General features: G+C 38.7%; 1 protein-coding gene across 2 annotated transcripts in view; it reads right to left on the bottom strand.

Annotated features, from left to right (window-relative positions):
• HTT (huntingtin) overlaps window positions 1–17,154 on the bottom strand; it is a 195,767-nt gene extending 178,613 nt beyond the window's left edge. Inside the window, exon 1 of one of the 2 annotated variants that reach the window (XM_001364825.5) lies at window positions 16,658–17,154. In XM_001364825.5, the coding sequence (XP_001364862.1) occupies window positions 16,658–16,881 (224 nt within the window). In that variant the 5' untranslated portion in view covers window positions 16,882–17,154. The remainder of the gene's footprint in view (window positions 1–16,657) is intronic. The other variant, XM_056802364.1, reaches the window with a different exon arrangement.
• Window positions 17,155–21,173: the final 4,019 nt, after the last annotated feature.

The raw sequence follows: 21,173 nt of genomic DNA, 5'->3' as shown, positions 1-21,173 counted from the left end.
TGTCCATCAATTGGGGAATAACTAAACAAATTGTGGTATATGTTGGTGATGAAATTCTATTGTGCTATAAGGACTGATGAATAGGATTATTTCAAAAAGAGTTGGAACAGCCTATAAGAAGTGATACAGAATAAAATAAGTAGAACCAGAAAAACATACACAATAACAGCAATAATGTGGAATGATCAACTGTGATAAACTTAACTAATCTCAATACAGAGTCAGGACAATTCTGAGGGACTTAGGTCAAAGAATGCTATCCACCTCCAGAGAAATTGCTTAGTTGGGTTTATGTTTGGGGGGGTTCATTTTATTAGATTACTCACTAACAAAAATGAACAATATGGATCAAAATATTTAAATAAATTTAATTTAAATTTTTAAAGAAGACTAACAAATCAGCCCAAGTCAGAAAAGGAGCAGGTCAAAGTTCCTATGATGATCAGTGGTGAGATAAAACCTGTAAAAGAAAAAAAAAAGAGTGGGAGAAGAGATAATGAGTTGTTTTGGACCTGAAAGTAAGTTGTCAATTCTATAGGTCCAAAAAGCTAGTGATAATGTGGGACTGAAATTCAGGAGAGAATCTAGGACTACCTATATAGCTAAGGGCATCATCTTTATAGAGATGATAATGGGACCTAGAGGAGCTGATTACATCATAAAGCTAAGGTATATAAAGGAAAAAGAAGAGGGCCTAGAAAAGAGCCTTGAGGGACATGCAAAGGGACATGATGTGAATGAAGATATCCAGCAACAGAGACCAAGAAGATGCAGTCAGATAGCTAGGAGAACAAAGAGGAAGCAGTATCACAAAAAAACTCAAAAAAGACTAGCCAGGAACTTACCAGAAGAAGAGAGTAAGGAATAATGGCAAAGTTTACAGAGGTCAAGAATGATAAGAGCTGAGAAAAAAGCCCCTGGATTTGGCAAAAAAAAGAGCACACTCTGATGAATGGCTAAGGTTAGGAGCCAGATTCCAAAGGGTTTAGAAAGGAATGAGAGATGAAATGGAAAAAAATAGTATAGAAAACTTCCTTAATGAATTTAAACAAAAGAAAAGAAAGCTACAAGACAATTAGTAACATAATGGTAGGAATAACTGTGAATTTTAAGGATAGAAAGATATGGGCATTTTTGTTGGCAGCAGGAAGCAGTTAAGTCAGTTAATAAATCAAGATTAAAAATTAGAGAGAAAATAAGCATGATAGTGAGGGCAATTAAAGAATTCAGGAGGACATGGGTTCAAAATTTCCAGACTAAAGGTTGGCCTTGGCACTGAGAAGACATCTCTTTGAGCAAGGTATCAGTAAAGGGAGAAGTAGAGCCAAATAGAGGGAGTTCTTGTGAATGGTTTCAATTTTTTACATGGAAGTATAAGGTGGAGACTTGAGAATAAATGAAAAAGTTGTGACAACAAACAGACTTGAGTGATATAAAAAGTATCTTACTTCTAGGGCATCTAGGGAGCACAGAGAATGGAAAAATGGGCTTGAAATCCAAAAGCCCCGAGTTCAATTACATTCTCAGATACTTCCTAGCTACATAACCAAGCAAATCATTTAACTGCGTCAGCTTCATCAACAATAGAATGGAAATTATAATGGCATCTTCTTTCTAGGGTTATTACTTCAGTCAGAATTCCACTAAGATGATATAAAATAAAACTGTAATGGACTCAATAAAAAGTTTTGTGATTTTCTTCAGCTCTAATCAACAGCAGGTAAATGGTAGAAAATGAAGCAGATGTCACCAATCAATCAAACATTTTTTTTTAAACCCTTACCTTCCATCTTGAAGTCAATACTGTGTATTGGCTCCAAGGCAGAAGAGTGGCAAGGGCTAGGCAATGGGGGTCAAGTGACTTGCCCAGGGTCACACAGCTGGGAAGTGTCTGAGGCCAGATTTGAACCTAGGACCTCCCATCTCTAGGACTGGTTCTCGATCCACTGAGCCACCCAGCTGCCCCCAATCAATCAAACATTTATCAAGCACTAACTATGTGCTAGGCATTGTACAAAATGCTAGAGACACAAAAAAAGACAAAGACAGTGCTTGATCTCAAAGAGCTACAATCTAATGAAAGAACATGCAAGCAAATATATATAAGGTGATATCTACAGATAATTTGGAAATAATCAACAGATGGGGGGCACTGAAATTAAGAGGGGTTGGGGAAGACTTCCTGTAGAAGGTGGGATTTCAGTTAGGACTTAAAGGAAGCCAGGGAAGTTAATAGTTGGAATGGAGGAGGGAGAGCATTGCTGGCATGAGACAGCTAGAGAAAATGACTGCAGCTGAAAGATAAATTGCCTTGTTCCTGGAACAGCCAGGTGTCCAGTGTCACTGGATTGAAGAGTATGTGTCAGAGTAAGGTATAAAAATATTGGAAAGATAGGAGAGGGTTAGGTTATAACAGGCTTTGAATGCCCAACAAAGTATTTTGTATTTGCTCCTGGAACAATAGAAAGTCACTGGAGTTTATTAGAGAGGGTTGGGGGGGCATCATGATCAAATCTTCACTTTAGGAAAATCACTTAAGTGATAGACAGAGAATGGATTACAGTGAGGAGAGGCTTGAGGTAGACACACCCACCATGAGGTTACTGCAATAAACCAGACATGAGGTGATGAGGGCATGGACCAAAATGGCCAAGATGGCGGCAGTGTCAGAGAGGAGAAGGGGGCATATTTGAGAGATGTTGTAAGAGTGAAATAGACAAGTCTTGACAAAAGATGGGATATAGAAGATGGAAAATATAGAAAATGTCCAAGATGGCACACAGGTTGTGAACTTGGGGGGCTAGGAGAATGGTATTGCTTCTGCAGAAATAGGAAAGATACAAATGAGGGAGGGTTTAGGGGAAAAGATAATGAGTTCCATTTTGGACATATTGAGTATAAGATGTTCGAGATGTCTAAATGGTGGTTGGAGATGCAACACTATGTGAATTTTAAAACTATTCCACCCTAATCAGACCATCCTTTAGAAGATGTGATTTAGCTGTTTCCTGATCAGTAACAATGGAGATACTTGGAATAACAGAATCAGGTCTTGGAAACTCTGCATTCTCCACCCTTCTTAGTTTAACAAGATTAGGAAGGTCCATATCAAACTCAAAATTTAATTATCTGAGAAAATGGTCTTCAACAGACATGTGCAAAAAAAAAAGGACAGACCTCTGAGCTGTCCTAAATCAAGCTTGAGCCACTATTGGCACATGTGAGACTCAGGAAGTGAGATAGAGAACAGCCTCTGGAGTTCTCCTGACTTCCTGTGGAGAGGGCAAAAGTTCAGTTCTATCCTGGAGCTGGAGCTTGGAGGAGCCCCACAGACAGCTTCTCTTCAGATGGATCACATGAGTGATAAGGACTGACTCCCTTCTCTGCCTTGACTCTCCAAGGCCTTAACGCCCTCTTTGGCTCAGCCTGAGCCAGAGTGGTTCTGAGTTAAACTCCTTTCCTTCTCTCCCTCTTTCCTTCTCTCCCTTTTTCTCTCTCTCCCTCTAATATTTTCTTCCTCCTGTTGTAATTAAATCACCATAAAAATGTGGCAGCTGACTTGGGTATTTTATTATTTGGGATTTCCCTTGGCAACCATTTAAATTTAGATTTTTTTCAGTCTCACCCATAATTTCACCCTTTACAACTAGAGATCAAGAGAGACTGGCAGTGAGATAGGTAGATATGAAAATCATCAGCATGTAGATAGCAATTAAATCCATGGAAGCAGATAAGACTACCAAGTGAAAAGATCCAGAGTACTACATACTATAAGATAGAGATTTCCCCCCGCCAAGACAGGGATTTGACAAGGTCTGATCAACAACAGATAAGGGAGCAAGGGATTCAAGTAGAGAGAATGATAGTTTGAATGATTCAGCAAAGGGTCAATATAGGGAAAGGAAGAGAGTATACACTAGGCAGGGTTGATGGTCTGGGAGAGAACTAAGCAATAAAGAGGCTGGAGGTCATAGTGAGGATAAGTGAGGATGAAGAATGGTCAGGAGTTTTTTAAGGCATAGGAAAAGCTAAAATGACAAAAGATTATAATCAGTAATGGAATTTCAGAGTTCATTGTCATAGAAGTAGAATGCTTGTAGGTGGTAGCAAGTTCAAGGGTATGACCATTTCCATGTATAGTGTGGAATTTGGAATATGAACCCCAGAACTACAATTCCCAGGACCCCATTCTCCTTCTCACATTACATGCTGACAGAGGGAAGATATAAATTTGGTGTAGCCCTGCCTCTCTCTCCTTTTCAGTGATAGTATGCTGTGGAAGTGAGGTGAGGGAGAGGCAGGAGAACTTGCTCCCGTGGTTTTAATTTTGTTAGATAATTTGGGGTTTTTTTAACTTCTATTTCCTTTTTATTCCTTCTACTTCAGGTGATTAAAATATAATTACTGTAGTATTAAATATTAATTTAAATCTTACAATAGCTAAAGCAGAGTGAAAGTAAATCATGGGAACTAAACAGACTAAGGAATTGGGAAGGCAAGATAGTTGAGAGGGCAAAAAAAGAAGTTCCTTAGTATGAGACAGAAATTGAGATGGAAAAGCTGTCAGCCAGGCACTGAATTAATTGAGGAAAAAAGGAAATTGTTCTATAGATGGATAAATAGCAACCAACTTCAAGAGCTTTCCCTACAGGTTTTTAATAGTAGGCCAGATGTTTAGTAAAACTGCATATCAAAAACAATACACAATGAGATATCAATTTTCAGATGTTGTCCACTGTTGCCATTTGTTTTGTGTATAAAATATGTATATATACACAAAAACCAATATTTGTTCTTACACATATAAATAATATATACATTAAATAATACACAAATGCATAAAAAAAGAAGAGCTTCCAATTACATGTTTGCATGCTAGAACGTTTCTGATGGCAAAGAAAAGAAGATCTTACTTAGCAGAATGGGATCACAGGAGATTTTGGTTTAATTATGAAAAGGACCATTGGTATCTGGATAATAGATGCCAGATAAGGATTTTAAATGTTCATAAAGGCAATTAGTTTGATACAACTTTTATTTGTATACTATTAATATGACTTGAAGGGATATCTCCCATCAAGTTATATTTGTAAAATTTCATAGAATAAAAAAACTGCAGAGTTGGAAGAGATCTACTGTCCTCCAGGTCAACTTATAATTGAAACACAAATCTACTCAATAAGAAACCCAACAATTGATCATCCAGTCTCTAACTTGAATATCTCCAGGAAATCAGAATTCATTACTTTTTCAGGTAACACATTCTACTACTAGATAATTAAAATAAGTAAAAAATGTTTCCTATCAGACAAAGTCTGATTCATATATATTTCACCTACCTTCTGTCCTCTGGGGCAATGCAGAACAAATCTAATGCCTCTATAAATATATGAAGACAGTAATGTCATCCTTAAGTCTTCTTTTCTCCATGTTCTAAGATCCCCTCAACATCCTGACTTCACTCTTCTGGGCATGTTCCAACTTGCCAATTTTTTCTAAATTATACCACCAAGAAATAGTCAAAATAATTCAGGGGAAAAAATAGTAGGGTTCTACCTTTATTCAGGGACTAGAATCTTTTCTATCAAATAGTGAAGCAAAAACATACTATACTGAAGCCCCAAATTTAAAAACCAAGAACAGTTTAATCATTCTACCACCACTTAGACAAAGCTAGTGATTTCTACTTTAAAACCTGCATTTAAAAGAAAATTGCCCCCATTTAGAATGCTTATTATTTTAATCAAAAGCTAAATCTCCAAGCATGTATCCATTTCTATGACTTAAAATTAATGGCCATTGTTTAAAATTTTTTCTCTTAATTTTCTATCAATCTTTTCTCTCTTTCCCTGTTTGAGAAGACAACCACCAGTATAAATGACTCTGTGCCAAAAAGCTAATTGAAATAATCAACAACTTTAGCAAAGTTGCAGGATACAAAATAAACCCACATAAATCATCAGCTTTTCTATATATCTCCAACACAGCTCAGCAGCAAAAACTAGAAAGAGAAATCCCATTCAAAATCACCTTAGACAAAATAAAATACCTAGGAATCTATCTCCCAAGACAAACACAGGAACTATATGGACACAACTACAAAACACTCTCCACACCACTAAAACTAGACTTGAGCAATTGGGAAAACATTAACTGCTCATGGATAGGATAAGCCAATATAATAAAAATGACCATCCTACCCAAATTTATTTATCTATTTAATGCCATACCCATTGAACTACCAAAATACTTCTTCACTGATTTAGAAAAAACCATAACAAAGTTCATTTGGAAGAACAAAAGATCAAGGATATCCAGGGAAATAATGAAAAAAAAACACATATGATGGGGGCCTTGCAGTCCCTGACCTAAAACTATATTACAAAGCAGCAGTCATCAAAACAATTTGGTACTGGCTAAGAAACAGAAAGGAAGATCAGTGGAATATTCAATAAAAACTGCTGGGAAAATTGGAAGACAGTGTGGGAGAGACTAGGAATAGATCAACACCTCACACCCTACACCAAGATAAATTCAAAATGGGTGAGTGACTTAAACATAAAGAAGGAAACCATAAGTAAATTGGGTAAACACAGAATAGTATACATGTCAGACCTTTGGGAGGGGAAAGGCTTTAAAACCAAGCAAGACATAGGAAGAATCACAAAATGTAAAATAAATAATTTTGACTACATCAAATTAAAAAGCTTTTGCACAAACAAAACCAATGTAACTAAAATCAGAAGGGTAGCAACAAATTGGGAAAAAATCTTCATAGAAACCTCTGACAAAGGTTTAATTACTCAAATTTATAAAGAGCTAAATCAACTGTACAAAAAATCAAGCCATTCTCCAATTGATAAATGAGCAAGGGACATGGATAGGCAGTTCTCAGATAAAGAAATCAAAACTATTAATAAGCACATGAAGAAGTGTTCTAAATCTCTTATAATCAGAGAGATGCAAATCAAAACAACTCTGAGGTATCAGCTCACACCTAGCAGATTGGCTAACATAACAGCAAAGGAAAGTAATGAATGCTAGAAGGGATGTGGCAAAGTAGGGACATTAATTCATTGCTGGTGGAGTTGTGAACTGATCCAACCATTCTGGAGGGCAATTTGGAACTATGCCCAAAGGGCGACAAAAGAATATCTACCCTTTGACCCAGCCATAGCACTGCTGGGTCTGTACCCCAAAGAGATAATGGACAAAAAGACTTGTACAAAAATATTCATAGCTGCGCTCTTTGTGGTGGCCAAAAACTGGAAAATGAGGGGATGCCCATCAATTGGGGAATGGCTGAGCAAATTGTGGTATATGTTGGTGATGGAATACTATTGTGCTAAAAGGAATAATAAAGTGGAGGAGTTCCATGGAGACTGGAACAACCTCCAGGAAGTGATGCAGAGCGAGAGGAGCAGAACCAGGAGAACATTGTACACAGAGACTAATACACTGTGGTATAATCGAACGTAATGGACTTCTCCATTAGTGGCGATGTAATGTCCCTGAACAATTTGCAGGGATCTAGGAGAAAAAAAAAAACACCATTCATAAGCAGAGGACAAACTGTGGGAGTAGAAACACGGAGGAGGAGCAACTGCCTGACTACAGCGGTTGAGGGGACATGACAGAGGAGAGACTCTAAATGAACACTCTAATGCAAATATTATCAACATAGCAATGGGTTCAAATCAAGAAAACATGTAATGCCCAGTGGATTTTCGCGTCGGCTATGGGGGGTGAGGGGGAGAGGAAAAGAAAATGATCTATGTCTTTAATGAATAATGCTTGGAAATGATCAAATAAAATATAAAAAAAAATGACTCTGTGACCATATTATTACAGACAACTCCAATGTAAACAAATGGTTTTAGAGAGATGTTGTTAATACTGAGGACCACAGAACTAAATTTCAAAAGCTAAGAGAAAAACTCTCAATGTAATTTTCAATTTTGAATTAAAAGCCAGGCTTTGACATGGTTTATGATTTCCTTCAACCATGCCAAAAAAAAAAATGAAACCATGTACAAATTTCCAAGACATAGATTATTTTAAAAGAAAAAGATATCAAGAAAATAATAAAAAGACTATAAAGATGGAATGAAGACAATTAAAACTACTGCATAAGTATATGTTGGTGTTGCCAAGGAGAATTAAAAAGCATTGCAAAGATTTTTATCTATGAAAAAGTATGGCTTTTTCATCAATTCATAAATAATATAAAAACATTTTAAAAAAACACATTATTGATCTACTAAATTGTAGGCATTTTGAAGACAAGAACAATGTCTTATAAGTAATTCTCAAAATGTCCAGAAAAGCACACTACACTTCATAGATACTTAATGAAAGTAGCCTTTATGGTCAAACAAAATGAGAAGCAGTGTGGCCAAATACAGCCAGGTTTGGAGCCAAAAGACTTGGGCTCAAATTCCACTCAAATCACTCAATCCCATAAAAAATAAAGATACCTTAAATAAAACTGTGACATACTTGAAACGATCATTCTATCATTTACAAGGCCATGCATGATAAATTAACATCTAGGGAATAGAATGTGCCCAATGTCAATCAAAGTTAAAGAAGACATAAAAGGCTTAATTCAAAAATCATATAAGGATTTTCATCATGGAAAATCAAAAACAGCTAAATATACTAAATGTGTAAAATCAAGAACTTCCCTCCAAGTCATTTTTATTCAATAGTATTGCAATGTTAAATGAGCATCAAAAAGTTTTAACAGAAGAGTAAGGAAAGGATCTATAACATTTGAATCGAAGGATGAACTGGAGTTAAAATCCTGGATTACTTGAGACAACAAATGAAAATCCCCCAATCACTTGATTAAGTTTATAAAAAGTACATTTGTGATAAGGAGGCATTCTGAAGTTAATCCTTTAAAGAGGTTAAATCTATCAGTTCAATACCAACAAAATAAGCTTGATTTCTCAGTTTGTGACTCATAATGAATGCTGGGATATAGGTAAGGTGCAAAAGCACAAAAGGATCCTAATTGAAAAGACTCAAGTTCATTCCCTAGCTCCATTACTAACTAGCTACATGACCTCTGCAAGTTACTATACCTCTCAGAGTCCCAGTCTCCTCATCTGTAAAATGAGAGTTGAGAGATCATTTCTATTAATCCCTATCATATAAAAAAATTAAAGGATCTTAAGCTTTTTTAACAAAAATGGAATCCTCTGAGCCTGTTCTACTGAATGTATGTTTTTTGGGTTTTTTTTTAAACCTTTACCTTCTGTCTTGGAATCAATACTGTGTATTGGTTCCAAGGCAGAAGAGTGGTAAGGGCTAGGCAATGGGGGTCAAGTGACTTGCCCAGGGTCACACAGCTAGGAAGTATCTGAGGCCAAATTTGAACCTAGGACCTCCCATCTTTAGGCCTGGCTCTCAATCCACTGAGCCACCCAGTTGCCCCCTGAATGTCTGTTTTTTCAAACAGCAATAAAACACTGAATAAATCCACTATAATACTTGTTCATTTAGTTTCAGTTCCTGGAACTACTATACAATACCACTTGGACATATTGAGCCATTAAGACATGAAATGACATTCTCTAAAAAATGGTTTTATCTGATTTAAAATAATTTAAATCTATCCATTTTGGAAAGCATGCCTTAAAAGGAACTTCTTGTGCCGTACATAAAGTTTAAAAAAAAAATCCAGGCAGTATCAAATTGTCAGGGGAAAAGAAAAAGGCCCTTTTGGGGTTAGGCTTTAAAATCAGAAAGACATTTCATCTGGACAACTAACAAATACACTATTTATAAGGCATTCGGTCCACGCCAGATTATGTTGCATGGTTTACCACTAGAAAAAAATATATGAACTCTTTTTACTTCCTTTGGGGATAATAGAATAAAATTTAGAGATGGATTGGGCAGCTAAATTATTCAAATTGCAAAAGCACACCAATTTCCTAAAAAGTCCTCTTCTCCAAAGTTTTCTCAGAATTGAACTAGAAGAAATTGTCATTTGTACATGTTTTACTAGAAGAGAAATCAACTTCTCTCTTACCCCCCCAAAAAACTGCCTTTTTTTGCTGAAACTCCCCAGCAAACACACAAAGCTACAGTTGCCTTTCAAACATCAGAGACAAAAAAGTTTATAATCAAAAATGAGAATTAGTTATGACAAGATAAAGAGTCAATTCCACAGTTCAATACCTATAGAAGTTCTTTGAAGGCTTCTTTCTTATTAAACCCTTACTTTCTGTCTTAGAATTGAAACTATCAGATCCAAAGCAGAACAGCAGTAAAGGCTAGGCAACTGGGGTTAAGTTCACAGGATTTAAGGATCACACAGCTAGAAAGTGTCTGAGGTCAAATTTGAATCCAGGAACTCCCATATCCAGGCTTCTGCTCTCTATCCACTGTTGTCCCCTTGGAAGTACTTTTCTTTCTAAAGACTATAGCTGTTTGGCCACATCATGTCCAAAAATAAATGGCCAAAAATAAATGGCTTATGAAATACAAGTTGAAAGGAAAAAGACATTAATATTAAAATATACTTTACTGCTCTGAATATAGGCTCCAATTTCCCCAAATCTGAGAGCACCCTATAACCTTCTTTTTAGTACCATAGCTTCAGTCTCATTGGTCTCCCAGAAGCAGCAGTGGCAAGTTTCCCCACAATCTCCATCATCTCTCTTTTCCCTACATCACCAAGACATAGGGGAGTATAAGAAGCTTCCTAGACTTTGTTCAGACTCTGCTTTCCACTTAAAATCATGAAAATGTTTCTCACAAGAGTGACTCCCAGAAGACCAGACAAAATAGAAAGGTAGGCACTGATTACAGATCTCAGACAAATGAGCTTTATGTTTTTCAACTGAGCTATGGGAGTGAGAAAAGAGAAGAGGTCAAGTAAATATGCTTATTTGCATCAGCCTCTTCTTCAGCTTAAAATTATGGGATCACAGATTTAGGGCAGGAAGGCACTTTAAAGTTCATCTAAGTCCAGAAAGTGCCAGCCTTTTTTCACACACCCCTATCAGTAAAATATTTTTAGATATGCATTCTCAATCTATATATATTTATTTACTTAAAAGTCATACACACATACTGCTCAAGCAACGTTTCTGTGAATTATAAAGCTTACCCACAAATCAGACATTTAAAGAAGATAAGATAAAGATGAAATAATATTTCGTCCTAGTCAGTGGAGAGCTACTAGAATATCTTAAGTAGAAAAGCAACAAGATCAATCACTTTGGCAGCTGTGCAGAGGACAGATCAGAAGAAAATCAAATATCAATCAGAATAGTCCTGGGAAGTACAAAGGACTAAACCAGGGTGGTGATCCTATCAGAGAAGAGGTCAGATGTGAGAGATATTATGTAGGTAGAAACAACAATATTTGGCAAATGCCTGAACATGTGAGTGAGAGAAAAGAGCTGTGGATGACAAAGTTGTCAACATGGCTGACTTCTAAAAGCATAGTAGTCTTCAATGGCAGTAGAGGAGTTCAGAAGAACAATGGATTTAGGAAGAAAAACTAAATAGTGACATCTCCTTATACATGCCTGCTAACAGAGGTAGCCAAGCAATACAGAGCCAGCAGGGAGTACTTGCTGCAGCCACCAGGTTATTTGAGGGAGAGAGTGTAGAGATGGGGGAGGAAGGAATGTAATTTTCCTAGATACCTACCTACACAGCCAATGAAGTGAGTGAATGAGGGTTAAAGGGAGCCAGGAGTCAATGGAAGAAGGTTGAGAGTTTTTACAGTACTAGGAAAGGGCACAATGGGGAAGTTGTCAGGAAGTACCAGTTGGGTGAGATAGTAGAGAACTTAAGGGTAAAACAGACCCACAAAGCCCATGGGATCCCAACAGAATCCTCCATTTTGAAGAATACTCATCACTATCCATGGGACCTTAGGCAGATCATTTAACTTTTTTTGAGTTACAATTTCTTAAACCACAAAAATGAAAATAATATTAAAGTGCTTTATACACTTTAAAGTCCTATATAAATGTTACTATGATTGTGATAATGATTTTTTGGATGAGGAAATTGAGATTCAGAAGGTTAATGAACCAAATCAAGTTCATATAAGTACTAAGTGGCAAAACAAGATTTTGAACCCAGGCCCTCCTGCAAACCTGGTGTTCTTTCCATTATGTTTATTTTAATACTTCACAAGTACTTTAAACTATATGAACACTTCCTCCACCAAAATAGAGTGAAAAATCCTACTTGCCTTAGTGTTCCTTTCATCCTTTGTTCAGGCCCCAAAAAAGATATCAAAAGTTTGATGGCCACATAATTGATGAGAAACTTTTCTAAAATAACTAAACACAGCTACCAAAATAATTTTCTTAAGGCACAGGTCTGACCAAGTCATTACTGTGCTCAAAAAACCTTTAATAGACCCATGATGCCCCTAGGACAAAATACAAACCCCTCCCTCATTTAATCCCTTAACATTCTGACACCAGACTCTGTCTAGGCTTATATCCTATCTCAAATTTAATCCTATTGTTAAATATCTACTGCATAGCAAATTATGATGTTCAAAGCTGAAATTTGAAGACAAAAACTAAGCCCTGAAGACAAAAACTAAGCCCTGACCTCCAGGAATTTATAGTCTATACATCTGAATTACTCCCCTCCATATACACTATACTGACCTTCTAAATTCAGAATGCTATTTCTTGCCAGAGTGAATGAGAGCCAGGCCTAGAGGTGGGAGGTTTCAGATGTAGCTTCAGACACTTCTAGCAGGAGTACCCTGGGCAAGTCACTTAACCTCCACTGCCTAGCCCTTCCAGCTCTCGTCTTGGAACCAATGCACAGTATTGATTTTAAGATGGAAATTAAGGGTTTAAAAAAAAAAAAGTCACATGCACATACCAGGAAGGCTTCCAGAATCCTCACAACTGTTAATGTTCACAATTTTTTCAAATTATAATGCATATATTTGTATCAAGTGTATCTCTCCCTCCCACAGAATGTAAACTTTCAGAAGGCAAAAGGAGGTGGCAGTTTTACCTAACTAAGCCCCACCCCACAGCTCAAATTTATACTTAAAGTTTGCTGAATTGAACAGAATGATAAGGGTGAAGAGGATTCTGGTTTATCATTCTAAAATTTCCTGTTTATTTGGTTGCCTTTAAATTGGCACATTTTTGTGTGGCAAAATCTTATAAGCTTTAACCCTGCGCTCTCTAACACAGAAATTTTGTCCATGGCATCACACTAACCATGCCACGACCAAGAATCTTCCCAAAGCCTGTAGAGGGAAGCTAAAACAGTACAAAAGAGTTATTCTAACCATCCACACAAGACAAACATGAGTAGATGAAAAACACATACTGCTCAGTCAGTGATATAAAGCTAGACTAGTAGTCTAGCATATGCATACCTTGAAAACCAATTAAGTCAAAAACTGAGCCCGGAATTGATCAGGATACTTCACTTGGTTAGCTCACATTTGAGATTCCATTGAGGGCCTACTTATTTGCAGATTCTAAACAGCTTATTGCCACAAATATCTATCCCTTTAACATCAAGATTGTCCCAGTGATAACTTGTAACTATAAATCATGGAATACCAGAACCTCAAAAGAATCAAATTATAAGTAGGTCTAATAAATTGCAATGGAAAGACATAGTGGATATAACTAGACAATAGTATATTACTATCAATGACTTGAATGGGAAGAGTAAAGTTTAAAATGCTGGAGTTCTACCTCACATAAATAAGACTAGCAAAAATGACTAACAAATGAAAATGACAATTGTTAGTCCAGTTGTGGGAGAACAGGAACACTATGCCCTATTGGTGGAGTTGTGAACCAATCCAATCATTCTGGAAAACAATCTGGAACTGTATTTTAAATATCACCAAACTCTTTTCCAGCAATACCACTATTAGGCATATATCCTAAAAAGATCAGACAGAAGAAAAAGACTCATGTGGACAAAAAAAATCATAGCAGCACTTTTTGTTGTAGAAAAAAATTGGAAGCAAAGTGGGTACACATTGATCAGGGGAATGGCTTAACAAATCTTGGTATCCGAATGTAATTATGGTTGAAAAATAATGAAGGTGACAGATTCAAAAAAACCTGGTAAGATTGCTATGACTCAAATGACTGGTGAAAAGAATTGAATCAAGATAATTTGCCTAATTACCTCCATAATGTCAAGGAAAAAAAATGGAAGACTTCAGAACTTTGAACCATTCTAAGACTAACGATAACTTCAGAATAATGAAGAAGCATGTGCCACACCTAGAGACAGAGAGGTGATAGACACAAGTTTATAATGGGACAATTTTGGACAGTGCCAATGTGTTGATTTATTTTGCTTGACTAAGATTTTTATTTGGGGAGGATGTTACTAGTTACTTCCCCAAAAAAGTAATAAAGGTTTATGGTCAACTAATTAATGATCAGCTTCTCTAAACTTGGCTAGGTATTCTCTAAATTAGGTAGCTATTCACAGCTACCAAAATCATCTGAAAGCATAGGTCTTTGTGAAGAAAAGATGCAAAAAAGAAAAGAGCATCAAAAATACACATAAGAAAACAAGGCTCTGAAGGGTTGAAGACAAGCAGGTTGACTTGTTACAACCTCATTAAGTTTAAATACACTGTTTTTCAAAGCAAATTGCACATAACTGAAGTTCAGTCTCACAAACTTCTTTTGGTTTTTGTATAATGACATGTTTTATGTCTGTGGAAAATAAAAATAAACTTTTTTTTTAAACTGTAATTAGTGTTTAAAGGTAGATCAATGTCCAGGACAAAAAGGTAGGCTAGGTGTATAGCAAGACTGCTGGTATCCTGAAGACGCTGAAAAAAAAAACAGAGAAATCCCCAATGTGTTGGGTAGATTCTCTAAGGAGTGTGAAGACATGAACAAATTTATAGGAGAAGCAATGATGGGGTTCAGCCTGGTATTGGTGGAGAAATAACTTACACCTATGAAAATCTGGAACCAACAAAGTATCTGTAAGAATTCTGAGTAATTATTTTTCAGTGAATTCTTTTCTTATTATTTACACTGATATTACTAGAAAAATACAGGACTATATATTTAGGCCATTATTCATTGACATATCCTAACCATTACTAAAACACAAGGTAAAACATCCCATCAAGTCCTTAGCTTTCATAATGGTCTATATATTTGTTTCAATTAAATAAAATCTCCTCAAGAAAAGGATAGCAGACTGCTAGGCAAATAGTCTATAAAAGAATGACATTTATGAAGTTCTGTTTCATTTATTTATTTTGTTCCTCTATGTGTGGTCTTCCCCTTAGAATGTGAGCTCTTAAGAACAGAGATTGTCACTTTCTACTGCAACCCCAGTGAATACAGTGGTACACAGAAAGCACTTAAATGCTTTTTCATTCCTTCAAACTGACACATCTGCACCTCAGAATTATCATAATTGCCAAGTCCAAACAAATTATACACAAATAACATAGGGAAAATATATTCAAGACTATCATATTCCCCTAAGCCCCAACAATAGTTTTTCCAAAAGAAAAAATAATGGTTTTCAGGAAATTTTTACTACTTAGTCACTACCACTGTCTCTCATTCATTCAAAATTAAAATTCCTAGACTAGAATAAGTTTATTTCACTTTTATAAGTAGGTACAACCTAGTCAAATCCTTACAAACCATCATGGAAAGTAAGGTGTTAAGAGCCTTCATCATCATCAAGTTGGCCCAGACTAGAATTTAACATTAGAAAAATCAAAATTTTCCAGCCCTAAGAGAACCCTAGGTTTCTCTTTGTAATGTATTCATTCTCTCTTACAGGACACCTTCGGCCCACCACCACCACTAAGATCCATGTCATTAACTTTTTAAATGAACAATTGAGTCTAACTAAACCTTTCTCACTGGTGACAATTTCTAGATTTCAACTTCCTTTCAAACTTTGATAAGTGGCAAGCGACACAGGACAGTAAGCAGGAAGCTGAAAGATTCTGCGGACGGGAGATGGGGAGGGAGGGAAGAGGGGGAAGAGGACCCATTAGCTTGAAATACACAAATACACAGACGGGAAGGACTTTCTCTTTTAAGTCTTCTAGGAAATTAACGGGACCAGAAACAGGTCCATTTCCCAAACAACGGTTCCGGGATCTCTGAAAGGGGCATAAGAATTTCTCCTCCCAGAAGACTAAGGGAGTTTCAGTCCAGAAAAAGTACAAGTTACGGGGTGCTTTACTCTTCCTTCCTCTGGGAGGGGAGGAGGGGGTGCCCCCTTCCTCAAAGCACATACTTGGGCTCCTATGTCCTTTCGAGGTCGGGGAGGGAACGGGTCTCTATGAAGTCCCTTCAGGACGGAGGAAGAGACAAGACCAGAAGCTAGCCCAGGGGTCCCCACATCCTCTAGGGGTTGAGGACGTCAGAGTGCCATGATTTACCCACAGGGTTGAAAGGCAAGGACCCCCACACACACACAGATCCCCCTCCTCAAGACCGGGCTAGTGACATACTGAGGATCCCGCGTAACCACGAGACCAAGACGACAGGTGCTCAGCGACACCCCCCCTAATCCCCCTTTCTCAGGGTCAGAAAGCAGCCCACGCAGGGGTCCCGGGAGGGACCGGGACGTCAGGAGCTCCCTGCCCGCCAGCCCGCCAGTCTGCCCGGCGCCAGCCACTCACGGTCGGTGCGCCGGCTCCTCCACCCCGGATGGCCCAGGCGGCGGCGGCGGTGGCGGCGGAGGCGGCGGCTGCTGGGGCGACTGCTGCGGTTGCGGCAGCGGCTGCGCCTGGGGCGGTTGCGGCGGTGGCGGCGGCGGCGGCGGCGGCGCCGGAGGCTGCTGCTGCTGCTGCTGGAAAGACTTGAGGGATTCGAACGCCTTCATCAGCTTCTCCAGGGTGGCCATGGCGGCCTGTCAGCGGGAGGCCCCGCGGCTCCCGAAGCCAGCCCCGGGCCCGGCGTGACCCTTCGCGCCCTGCCCAGCGGCCCCCGGCCTCTCCCGCGATTCCGCGGCCCCGATCAGCAGCCGGGAAATGAATGGAACTCTTGGCAAAGACCCGGGTCGGCGCGGACCGTCGCCGCCATCTTGGAACTGTCCCGGCAATCCCCGCGACGGGAAGCGGCCCTCGGCACGGGGTTGAGCTGGGAGGAGGCACTGACACTGACGAGAGGGGGCGCCGCGGAGAGTGACAAGTAGAGAGAAACTGCGGCTGCCAATAGCTGACGAGAGACAGACCCACGCCCCTCCCACCCACTCCGGGGCGGAGCCCCACCGTAGTGCTGGCTGCTGCCTGGCTAGAGGGTATGCGAGATAACATGGGGAGAGGGACCCTCAAAGGTCATTTGACCCATTCCTTGGAAGAGATTAAGTCAAAACTATCCTATAGTTGGCCTCATCTACAGAGAGTTCGAGGCCATGTAACAATCCCATGAGGAATTGTTAGTATGGGTGTTGAGGTCCCATTTACATATGTAGAAACTGAGGCCCAACATGTTGAATTGACCCCAGTCTAAGTGTTAAAACCAGGGTTTGAACTGACTCAGGATCAGCACTTTAGCCACTAATACCACCTCAACCTGCAAGAGAGGCCTCCTGTGTAGTTAAAAAATTCTCTCCAATCTATAACCTCCTGCTCTTTTGGGAACAACCCAATTAAATTCAACCATTGGAGCTTGTTTTTGTGCCATACCCGAGTTTGCAGCTGAGAAGACAGCTATAGGTCCTTGTCCTCAAGAATCTCACTGGTTTGTCAGGAAGATGAGACATTGGCACAAGCATTAAAGCCAAATGGGACAGGATAAGAAAATAATAAATTAAAAATAAATTAAAATTAAAGACTACGATTGGATCCCGTAAAGTAGAGAAGGGACAGGAAGTGATGTGGGAAAAGAGCTATAAAAAGTCCTGAACTTCCTGCCCAAGGGACTTCTCCTTTGAACTTCTCTGGACTTCGTCTTTGGAAATTCTGTGCCAGTGAGCCAGACTGAAGGAAGAGACACTTTCCCTGGATCCTGTATAAGCTTACTGGGAGAATAGCTGGCCTTCCTTTCCTGGCTTTTGGAGAAATTGGTTCTGGAGATATCTGCCTTTTTTTGGAGGAGGTTGCATTGGTAGAGCCCTGACTGAAGACACTGCTGGGATTTCTGACTAAGGATTACTGGGAAAATCCACATAGAAACAGAGTCCTATTGAATCCCTGCTGGGGCTGAGCCTGGCTTCTCAGGAGAAGGGCTGGTAGGCTTATTAGAATTCATCTCTTTATATTTTTCCACTTTCACTCTTTCTACCTCTTTGTAAATAAAGCTGCTAAAAGTCATTTTGACTTAAGCTGTAATATTTTTAAATCAGCGACTACAATATTATTTGAGAATTCTCATATTTAGCATAAAACCTAAATTTAAATTCTTACAAGATAGTCTCTGCCTTCAAGGAACTTTCATCTTATTGGGGAGGACAACAAGCAATCAAATAGGTACAAACAAACTATTTATATCATAGTGCACCTGTACACAAAATATCTATATGTCCTGTCTATTTTGTTGTTGCTGTTGTTCAGTCTTGAGTCGTGTCAACAACCCAACCAACAATATGCACCAGTCCCTTCTACCTGTGAAGATGGGATGAACTCTCCCCTTACCTAAATTTAATCACCAGAAAGCTATACACCCTATGTAATTAATGCCTAAGTGGGGTAAATCCACAACCCACATACTTAAGTGGGTGACAACTCAGAAATGATTGACTTCCGCCTGGGTAGTCCTAAGCAAAGTTATGGATGGCAATTGGTCCCCATAAAGTGGAGGAAGGGACAGGAAGTTATGCGGAAAAAGCACTATAAAAACCCTGAACTTCCTGTCCAAAGGTACTTTCTCCTTCAAACTTGCCCTGGTGGAGCTCTGGCTGAGGACTTTGGCTTGGACTGCTTCTGTTAAGACTGCTTTTGGATATTCCCTCTGGACTACCACATGGATGAATGAAAAGACTGACTCCTTTCCTGGCTTCTGGAGAGACTAATTGCCTAAGGAGGCTGCGTGGTTATTCACCACGAGGTCCTCTGGCTAAAGGGCTCTCTGGTGGAGGGTTAATAAGCCCTGACTGGTTCAAACCAACTGGAATAATTATCTAGGGTGATAGAATAGATACCTTCTCTATCCTCTTTCTCATTTCTCTACTATTTCTCTCTATTTTATAAATAAAGCTGCTAAAAAGTCATTTGACTTGAGATATACTCATTTCAATGACCACATTCTCTTACATTTAGTCCAACCATTATTTTTAACCCTTACATACCCTCCATGATCTCTCAAAGCCTATTCAAGCTCATGTTTATTGCTTCTATGAGCTATCTCTTCACCTCATTCTCTCCCATCCTCACCTCCTTTTACCTTCAATCTTTCCCAACATAAGAATCTTTTCCAATGAGTCTTGTTTTCTCATTATGTAGCCAATAGATTAGAGATTCATCTTTGTTATTAGGCCTTCTAAAGAATAGTCTGAACTAATTAATTTAAGTATTAACTGATTTGATCTCTTTGCTATCTAAGGAACTCTCAGAAATCTTCTCCCAGCACCACAATTCAAAAAGTGCTGATTTTGAGGCACTCAGCTTTCCTTATAATCAACTCCCCAGCCATTTCTTACTACTGGAAAAACCATAGCTTTGACTAAGTGGACCTTTGTAGGCAAGGTGCTTTTTAGTATGCTGTCCAGATTTACCATAGCTTTATATACTATCCTGTAAATAGCTTGTTTAGATAGATGAATCGATGGATGGATGGATGGATGGATGGATGGAGGGAGGGATGGATGGATGGATGGATGGATGGATGGATGGAGAGAGACAGAGACAGAGAAAAAGAGGGAGAGAGTGAGATGGATGGATGGATGGATGGATGGAGAGATAGGTACATTGATAGATAGATAGACAGACAGACAGAAAGACAGACAGACAGACAGACAGATAGATAGATAGATAGATAGATAGATAGATAGATAGATAGATAGATAGATAGATAAAATGGGTAAATTTTTTTGTTATCCTCATTATGCTTGCTTATAAATTTTTTTGACAACTGTTTCGTCCCAACACACAAAATAGCCATTTGAACCACAAAAAGCATTCAAACAAAGTAGGCAGATAAGAAAACATTTCTTTCCCTCTGCCCAATCCAAAACAAACGGTGCAGGATGAGAGAAGGAGTTTGGGTGACTATTTTTTTATAAACAGACAAATTTGTTTAAACAGACATCAATGCCAGGCCTTGAGTCAAGACAACTTAAGTTCAAATCTGGCTTCAAATGGTTACTAGCAGTGTAACCTTAGGCAAGAGATTTAACTCTATCTAGCTCAAGTTCCTCATTTGTAATATGGAGGAGATGACAAACCAGTATTTTTGCCAGGAAAACCCTAAATGTGATCATGAAGAATAAGACACATGAAAAAAAAATGATATTTGATTATTTGTTGCCCACCCCCACCCCCATTAAACTGCAAGATCCTAGAGAGTGGAGACTGTCCTTTGCTTCATCTTGTATTCTCTTTGTCCTTAGCACAGAGCCTGGTGAATAATAGGCACTTAATAAATGTTTATTGATTGATTTATGAATTATTTTATTGGGAGGGAGGTTGGCATGTAAGAGGGTTAAAAGCTGTAATAAAAAGAATTTCTGCAGAAGCTAGCAGCATGTTTTCCCCCATCCCCACTTCTTTTCTTCTTAAAGCTTTTCAGGATTTTCAGAGTTTCAATCTGATTTTTTTTTGATGGCAGAGCCATAGTGGGGAAATCTGAAGGAGCTGATAGACAGTACATGTTTATCTCCCAATCTCAGGCAGACAGTGTAAAAAGGCAAGGAACACCTTCGCTCTGAGTCAAGAAGGAGGTAGAAGAAAATCATCCACCCTGATGGAGAGAAGCTCAAGCACAAGAGGGCCATCAGTGGAGAGGTAGCATGAAGGCTGCCTTTGGGCCACTTTGACCCAGAGTTCTGAATCAAGGAAGAATTTTACAAATAGTTGGACGGTCACAGAAGAATAGCCATGGATAGAGGGATCACCTCAGAAGTGGAAAGAGCTAGTCTAGAATCTTGCCTCTGATTTTTTCTTGCTTTGTGCTCATGGACAAACCACTCAACCTTTCTAAGTTTCCTCTCTTGTAAAAGGAAGGGGTCATATTGGTAGTTCCAAGCTCCCAAGGCTA

The sequence above is a fragment of the Monodelphis domestica genome, chromosome 6, assembly GCF_027887165.1.
Source record: "Monodelphis domestica isolate mMonDom1 chromosome 6, mMonDom1.pri, whole genome shotgun sequence".
In the NCBI taxonomy this organism is placed as follows: domain Eukaryota; kingdom Metazoa; phylum Chordata; class Mammalia; order Didelphimorphia; family Didelphidae; genus Monodelphis; species Monodelphis domestica.
The sequence above is the reverse complement of the archived record's forward strand: the minus strand, read 5'-3'. Positions and strand labels throughout refer to the sequence as shown.